Source organism: Callorhinus ursinus, unplaced genomic scaffold (genome assembly GCF_003265705.2).
Source record: "Callorhinus ursinus isolate GAN/ISIS: 27379988/994484 unplaced genomic scaffold, GSC_fseal_2.0 scaffold46, whole genome shotgun sequence".
Taxonomy (NCBI): Eukaryota; Metazoa; Chordata; class Mammalia; order Carnivora; family Otariidae; genus Callorhinus; species Callorhinus ursinus.
This window is the reverse complement of record NW_027397108.1, coordinates 71,552-79,694: the sequence shown is the minus strand read 5'-3', so window position 1 is coordinate 79,694 and position 8,143 is coordinate 71,552. Positions and strand designations below refer to the sequence as shown.

Here is an 8,143-nt window from a genome sequence, read left to right as displayed (position 1 = left end):
TGTGTGTGTGTGTGTGTTGGGGCTGAGGGACACGGGTGGAGGAAAAGGCCAGTCTGAGTTCCACTCCTGGCTTCCAGGAACCTAAGCATCCGCCCGGGAGCTATTTGGCTCTGCTTTGTCATAGGGCGCAGGTCTGCCTCTGCTGCTTCCCAACTGTGTCCCTAGCAAGTCAAGTAACTGTTCTGCCCCTCAGTTTCCCTGTCTGTAAGGTGGAAGTAATCCGAGTGTGTCATAAGGCTAAAAGGGAGGCCTGAGTATGCAAAAGAGCCTGCTCCCAACAGAGTTTGTCATTGCTATTACTGTAAACCTGCCAATCATGTCTCTCCTCCCCTGTCCCAGCCACTAGCTCAGGCCTTCCTGCAGAGTCAGGGTTTGGGGGTAGCATATACAACGTTCCCCAAGGCACTGGCGAAGCCAAGGAAGAGACCCACAAAACCGTCCGATGGCTGCTGTCCTCCTCCAGACATGTGCCCGCCTGTGGCCAAGGCCCAGCGACTCCGTGTCTGAGAGCCCACCCAGTCCGGTTGGGTCTGGTGCCCACAGGGCCTGAGGACACAATGAGGGCTATTCTGAGAGCCAGGCAGGGCCTGTGGGGCGGACCTGTAGGCTCCCGTGTGCAACAACCAGGGTGTTGTTCTGAGCAGGCTTGGCTGGCAGGTCACTGCCTGGGGATTGTTGGCATCAGGCTGGGGGTTCTCTTCTCCTCCTCCCTCTGGGGTGAGTGAGCCCCACATGGTCTTCCTGGCTGCTCCCAGGGAGGCTAGGATACCATCGTCTGCAAGGGGAATTTCTGCCTAAGCCTGCCCACAGAGGGCCAGGCGCTGAGCTCGTGTGCCTGAGGGTTCCGTGCTGAAGGATGCAGCCCCCACCCCCCCCATCCTGGGCACCTGGGTCAGAGGGCATGAAGTAGGCAGCAACAAGACGTTTTGGTCAGCACTTCGAGGTGGGGGTGACGGGGAGTGCATGCCCAAGGAGGGGCATGGGAACGTTCCTGGAGGAGTGACCCCTGCATCATCATGTTCTGGAGGAGCAGGGCACAGTGGAAGGTTTCCTGAGGCAGGAATGAGGTTGCCAGAACCTTGGGGTAAGTCAGGCAGCACTCTCTGCGGTCCCTTGGGCACAGAGGGCTGGCAGTGTCTGCCCAGACCGTGATGGCACCCTGACAGTGTGCCCCTCTAGAGGTCACAGCTGTGCCCCCGTACAAGGTGGGGGGAAGCACCTGATTGGCCCAGGCTCTGGGGGGCTGGCCCCTCTTCCATGCTGGGGCGAGACACGGGGTCCTGGGGAGTGTGTCCGTAGCAGAAATGCTCAGGTGCTATATGTAGGCTTTGCCCTGCCATGGGGCGCCACCATTCCATGACATTTACTGAGCTGTCAGGCACTGTCCCGGAGCCTCCTGCTGCGGCTTGCCTGCCACTCCAGGGCCACAACCCTGTCTCCCTCCAGCGTCTTCCTCCCCCGGGGCCTTGGCTCATGCCCGTCCTCTGCCGGCATGCTCTTCCCTAGCTGGTGTCATGGTGACTTCACGAGACATCTGAAATGTCACCTCCTTGGGGAGGTCATCTCTGACCACCCTGTGTGCAGTGGCCCTGTCCCACATTATTATAGGTGCCCTGGTTTTCCCCCCTGCCCTAACAAATCGTTGGCTCTTTGCTGCCTTTGAACGTAAGCCACATGCAGGCAGGGGCCTGGACAAGCTAGGCCTGTACCATCTTGCAGAGCCTGGCCCAGCACCTGGCAGAGAGCGGGAGCCGGGCAAACCTTTTGTGAAACAAAAGAACAGTCCTGTGAAACCGGACTGTCTGTCGTCTTAGCACGGGGGATCTGGATATTCAGAGGTGCTCAGGGACTTGCCCAGAGTCACCCAGCAGTAGAGGGAGAGCCAGACCCAGGACTGGTTTTAGCTGCTGCTGAGCGACTCCGAAGGGAGGGGGACCGAGGAGGAAGGTGTCTCGGGAACAGCTGGGGAGGCCTAGAGGCCCAAAGCTGGGGTGCTCGGCCAGCAGGAGCACCCTGGCACCAGCAGTGCCTAGGACTCAGGTGCTGGGCTGTGGAGAGGCTGCCTCTGGGGCTCCGGGTGGGGGCATCCGCTGATGCAGACGGAGGAGCTCCTGGTGCCTGGCGCTTTGTGCCATGTGCCGAGCCCAAGAGGTGCTTCCCAGCCTGGCTCCAGCGGCCCCAGACTATACAGTTGCAGCCCTTATTGGCCTTGACCGCTCTGTGAGCTCCTGCCAAGGGGGCGGGGGCTGGCCACCCGGGGCGCAGGAGGCCCCAGTAGCTCTCCTGGGCCTGGGCAGACCCTCTCCCTCCTTCCCCCTTCCCCACTGGACCTTGCCCTCTGCAGAGCCTCCCAGCTTTGCTGAGCGCGCAGCACTGCCTGGCAGGGCCTGGCTGAGGCCCCTCTGCCGGCCTCCCCTGGGCTGTCCTCCTGAGAGGTGAGGGGCCTCTGAGGGGCAGTCCCCTCCGTCTGCACCCCGCCCCCTCTGACTGGGCTGGAGGGGAATTTTCCTGTGACTCACTCTGCTGGCACTTCCTGTGGTCACCAGGGCAGGGGCTGGGGGGGGGGGGGGCCAGGGGGGGGGGCCTGGGGTTTTGGGGGCCAGGGGGGGGGGGGGGGCGGGGTGTCCCGCCCCCTGACGGGATGTGATTCCCTCAGGCAGGCTGCAGACCATATTTGGGAAACTTGCTTTTCTTGCAGGCAGCCTGGGGATGGGGCCCCTGGGCCCCCCTGGGCTGTGGGACAGCCCCTGCCCCTGCCCACTCCTGGGGCTACGGCCTCCGGACCTGCTTCAGCCTCCCCTGTTCCATCCTGCCTTGAAGCCTAGGAGGTAGTCCTCTGTGCTTTTTCAGGATGTGTATTTTTTTCAAACCCCAAGCCAAGAAGTGCTCATTAAATACAAACTGAGAAGTTCTGAAAAACAGGAAGAGAAAGCATCCCCCGTTGTCCCAAACATTCACACTGTTATTCTTACCCTCTCTCCTTTTTTTTTAAAGTTCAAGTGACAGTTTATGGAGGCCTTATCCATGCTTTGGTGCGTATATAACCATCATAGTCATGGCATGGGCAGAGTGTTGCAGCAGCTAGTGGTTCCGAGGGCCTCTGCCCCGGTGCTCACCGTGGGACCAGGTGAACCTGCCTTCTGTGCTCTCTGTGAGCTGCCCGCCTGGCCTGGCTTCTCCCCCCCAGCCTGGCCTCTCTTGGTTCCCACCTTCAGCATCCGGCTCTTTCTGGGTCTGGAGGCTCTGAGTGGCTCTGGAGAAATGGACTCCCAGGTGATCCCCATTCCTCCCCTCCCTGGGAGGCCAAAGCAGCCCTGGTCTCCTCTTGTCCCTTTGCTGGGGACCCTCTGTGATATCTCTGGGTCCAGCCTGGCCCTGGCACCGGCCCGAGGGGAGCAGCAGGGCGGAGACTGAGAACTGAGAACACTGGGGCCAGCGTGGTGCTGGGGTCCTCCTGCCTCTACCCCAGTCTCCCCACAAGGCCTTCCCCAGGTCCCAGGCAGGCTGCTTAGCAGCGTGGACTCTCTGCCAGGGCCATGTGGAGCTCATGTCCCTCTCCGGGAGGGCTTGCTGACTAACAGAGCCCCAGAGCGGCGCCTGCTTCTTGGGTGGCTGGGAGAATTAGCAGCAGAATGACGGGGTAAAAGTAGGGCCCGGGGAGGGTGCTGCTCTTCTTTGGCCCTCCACTGTCTGCATGAGACCCTTTCTTGGTTTGCTGTATTTTCCTTGTGGATTCCTGCTGCCTGTCCCTTTTCCAGAAGCACCCATGCTAGTGTCGTGTATGTAGAGTCTGTCCTTGGCTAAGCGGAAAATACATAGACTTGTTTTGTGGACATTGATAAGTTTACATAAAGGGCTCTGAGTTTCTTACTCTAACTCAGGACGGTGTGGCTGGCCTTCGTCACCAGATACCTGGACACCTGCTGGAGCCCAGAGCAGAGTCGCGGAGGTGGCCCCCATGCCGGCGGGAGCCCTGAGCAGCCTTCGTGGCGCTCTTGGCCAGTCTTTTCCCCTCCAGGCAGCACACTGTTCCTATTTTGTTGGTTTTCTGTTGGTGTCTTGTCTTTGCCTTGTTGATTTGTAGAACGCTCCAGATTCTGGATTCATCCCTGTCTTGTCATTTGGTGACCTGTTACCCTGTCAGCTTTGTGTTATTCTCTCTCCAGTAGGAACCGTTCCACTTTGGTGAGGTTGAATCCATCTGTTTGTCCTTGTTGTTAACCTGAGGTTTTGTGTTTTTGCGGTCTTTGTTTTTAGAGGTGTATTTCATAATTTTTTCTCATTTCGAGGTCACAAAGATATTCTCCCCAGTTTTTTCTTTTGTTAGAGCTAGAGTTGTATCTTTCACCGTTGGGTCTTTAATGGTCCTTTGTTTATAACATGAGGTGAGTGTGCAAATTGATTTTTCCTCCTACAGTGAGTGAGTTTCCTAACGCCACCCGTGAAGCAGCGCTGGCCTTCCCAGCTGCCCTGGGGTGTTGCCGTGTGGTCACCGACGGGGCTTCTGCCACCGGGCCATCCGCCAGCCCTGTGCTGGGGCACTGGTCCCGGGCGCGCTCGCCGATCCAGAGTCCTGGCACATCCTCGCAGCCTAAAAAGAGCATGCCCCTTTGCATTTCATTTTTAGAACTGACCTGCTTATTCGTGGACCTCTATTTCTCCATTTATTCTAGAAGGATTCTTTTTCTTTGGTCAAGTTCCTTAAAAAAGAAAGAAAGAAACCTCCTGCTGGCATTTTTGTTATAATTGTAACTTATTAAGTAAGCTTGGGCAAATTGGCCTTTTATAGTGCTTAGTCATCCCCGTGAACTTGGTATGTTTTCTGTTTTATTCAGGTTTTTCCTTGAGCCTTTTGGCAGAACGTACACATTTTTTGCTCTGACGTCTCCTGCTGTCTTTGCTTGATTAATTCCTGGGTAACTAGTAGCTTGTTGTTGCTGTTGTGTGGGCTTTTCTGTATTTCTTTCTCATCAGTTGCTGGTTCTGGTGTGTTGGAATTATTACATAGATGAACATGTGGCCTGCAGATGGTGACCACTTTGTCCCCGCAGGTCCCCTCCCCACACTCCCGTTTTTTCCTCTCAGTTGGCAGGGCTGCAGGGCCGTTGAGTTGGAGCAGGGAGGGTGTGCATCCTGTTTTCTTCCCAGAACGTGCTGGTCATTATTGTCATTATTGCTGCCCTCCGCAGTGTTGGTCTGGGTTGTAGCGTGACTTTGGAGTGGTTTCCAAGAGTATGTTGAGTGCCGTCCTGGACTGTAGGTGGTGGCTGCAGTCGGGAGGATTTTGAGGAACTGTCAGGCTTATTTGAAAAATGCCAGGATCAGCTGGGCCTCTCTGCCGGGAGCAAATAGGGGCAGAGGCTCCAGGATCATCTCAAACCTTTCCTTTCTCAGTGCCAAGTCGAGTGGCCTTGGGTGGCAGCTGGGTACCCGCCGAGCCCCTGGCATACATGCTCATTCCCCCCTGTGTCCTTTCTCCCCAGAATGTGCTGGCCAAAGCCCTCTATGACAACGTGGCCGAGTCCCCGGATGAGCTCTCCTTCCGCAAGGGCGACATCATGACCGTGCTGGAGCGGGACACACAGGGCCTGGATGGCTGGTGGCTCTGCTCACTGCATGGGCGCCAAGGCATAGTGCCCGGAAACCGCCTTAAGATCCTTGTGGGCATGCACGACAAGAAGCCAGCAGGACCCGGACCCGGCCCACCCGCCACCTCGGCCCAGCCCCAGCCTGGCCTCCACGCCCCAACTGCCCAGTACACACCCATGCTTCCTGCCACATACCAGCCCCAGCCCGATAGCGTCTACCTGGTACCCACCCCCAGCAAGACTCAGCAAGGCCTCTACCAAGCCCCTGGGCCCAGCCCACAGTTCCAGTCTCCCCCAGCGAAGCAGACATCTACATTCTTGAAGCAAATGCCCCATCACCCTTTTCCCAGCCCAGCCCCAGACCTTTACCAGGTGCCCCCAGGGCCTGGCAGCCCCGCCCAGGACATTTACCAGGTGCCACCTGCTGCCGGGACAGGGCATGACATCTACCAGGTGCCCCCATCTATGGACGCACGCAGCTGGGAGGGGACGAAGCCACCAGCGAAGGTAAGGCTGTCCTGGCCTGAGCGGGCAATCCATCCCCTGGGAGTTTTGCCCAGGCCCTGGTTTCTGGGCCCAGGCCAGACCCTTAGGGTCTCTAGGGCTCCAGCAACAGCTGCATGTTTGGTCTGGGCCAAGATGGGAGGTGAGTGTTTGGGGACTGCGTTATCCGTACTGAAGATGAACAGGCACCCCCCCAGCGAAGAGGTCCAAGCTGGCCTTGGACCCTGAGGTGGCCTGCAGCAGACAAACCCCAGTGGGAAGGTGTCCCCAGCAAAGGATGCAGTCTCTGTCAAAGGCCTGGAAGTCTGGAAGGGGTGGGCAGGCAGGACTTGGCAGATGAAGCCTAAGCAGCAGACTGGGGACCAACCCCAGCGGGGGGCCTGATGCTCCTGAAGAACCAGACCCCTGCCTGAGGGTGGAGGGTTTTGAGTAGAAGTGACTTGCCCAGTCTGTGCTCTAGTAAAGTCATTCTGCCCACAGACTGCAGGGTACAGGGCCCGGTGGGGCGGGGGAGCACCCAGGAGAGGGAGGTGTCACTGGGGGCAGCCCTGGAAGGAGGGAGCTCAGTATAGCGGTTAGGCAAGAATGGCTGAGAATCCATTGGAGTAGATGGGATAAGAAGCTTTTCTTTCTCTCATGTCATGGTTTGCACCTCCGTTATCAGGGACCACACCTCAGCCCATCTTGTTAACTCCACCGTCCTCAGCCCGGGGCTTGCATCTCCTGGGCCCGGGTGGCTGCCGCATGAGCTCCAGCCAGCATGTCGGCATCCCGGCCAGCAGGGAAAGGAGGAACACAAAGGGGAGAGGCCAGCCACCTTGTGCCCAGGGGCTCCCATGAGTCCTCTGGGAGTATGTGTCAGCTCCGTGGGTGGGCTTGGAGCGCATCTTCCGGCCGTGCCTGGCTCCATGGGCACCCACCCCTCCTCTCCTGGAGCATGTTGGTGGGCCGGCACCGTGACCTGTGTGTGACGCCTACACCATGAGGAGGAGTGTGCCTGTGGGATTGCCAGAGGAGGGACTCTCAGAAGTCACCATGTGGGCCGGGGGACAGGGCCCTAAGGGCAGCACCCTCAGCTCCACACAGGCCTGCCTGCGCGTCGTCCCCCCAAGTCCATGTACCCGTGGCGAGGAGGCTGACTGAAGAGGGAGGCCCCGTCCCACTGCAGCTCTCGGCCGAGTCGGGAGCAGCCTCTCTTCGCCTTTGGCCTGTGTCTTTCCATGCCCAAGTCCCTTGAAGATTTGGGGAGTGGAGTTCCCGGAAGCCCAGAAGCAGAGGAGGTAGCCCACATACTTCTGAGGACAGAGTTGCCGAACCCGGCTCTCCCCTTTTCCTCCATGGGTGTTCTTCCATTCCAGCTCGCCCAGGAGGACCTTGAGAAACCCAGCCCATGTTGGTGGGGAGGGCCCTCAGAGCCAGCCCAGCCCCAGCTGCCCAGCTCACCGACCTCTGCAGAGGGGAGACCCCGGCAGGCAGTATGCCCCAAAAGCCCTGGTGGGAGAGGCCAGGTGCAGGGCACAGTAGCCGGCCCGTAGAAGCTGCCGAACTCTGCAGGTCAGCTTCCTGCGACCCAGACCAGGCCTCGTGTTTGTGCCAGGCCTCCTCTAGAGCCGCCCGTGGCTGGAGAGATGGTGGCCGAGTGGGCACTGAACCTCCGTCCTCGGGCCCTGTCCAGGGCTAAGGTGGGAGCCTCCCCCGGTCCGGCTGGGCGGTAGCCAGTAGGAACTTGTGTCACCTTGCCCCTGCCCACGCCCCTGGCGTGGCAGCCAGGAGACCCGGCCGGAGGTCATGCCGGCTGAGGGTGAGGCTCCATGGGCGCTGGCCACCAGGGTCACTAGCTCCCACTTCCTGCCCTACCTGCTCCTTCGGCTGCCTGGCCAGAGCCTGCCAGTGACAGAAGCATGCCAAGCTGGACTGGAAGAGCTCAGATGGGCCCCTCCCAAGGTGGCTTTAGGGAGAGAAGCAGAGCCCTGCCGGGGAGGGGGCAGGGAGCAGGCCTGCTGAGCCTCGGGCCAGGCCGGAGTCCATCCCCCCCCCCCCATCTCCCAGTT

The 8,143-nt window shown here is 59.3% G+C and overlaps 1 protein-coding gene across 2 annotated transcripts in view; it reads left to right on the top strand.

The window, feature by feature from the left end:
• Window positions 1–8,143, top strand: part of BCAR1 (BCAR1 scaffold protein, Cas family member) — a 38,553-nt gene that overhangs the window by 16,899 nt on the left and 13,511 nt on the right. For both annotated transcript variants that reach the window (XM_073882303.1, XM_025860555.2), the window contains exon 2: window positions 5,484–6,095. In XM_073882303.1, coding sequence (XP_073738404.1) covers window positions 5,484–6,095 — 612 coding nt within the window. The remainder of the gene's footprint in view (window positions 1–5,483; window positions 6,096–8,143) is intronic.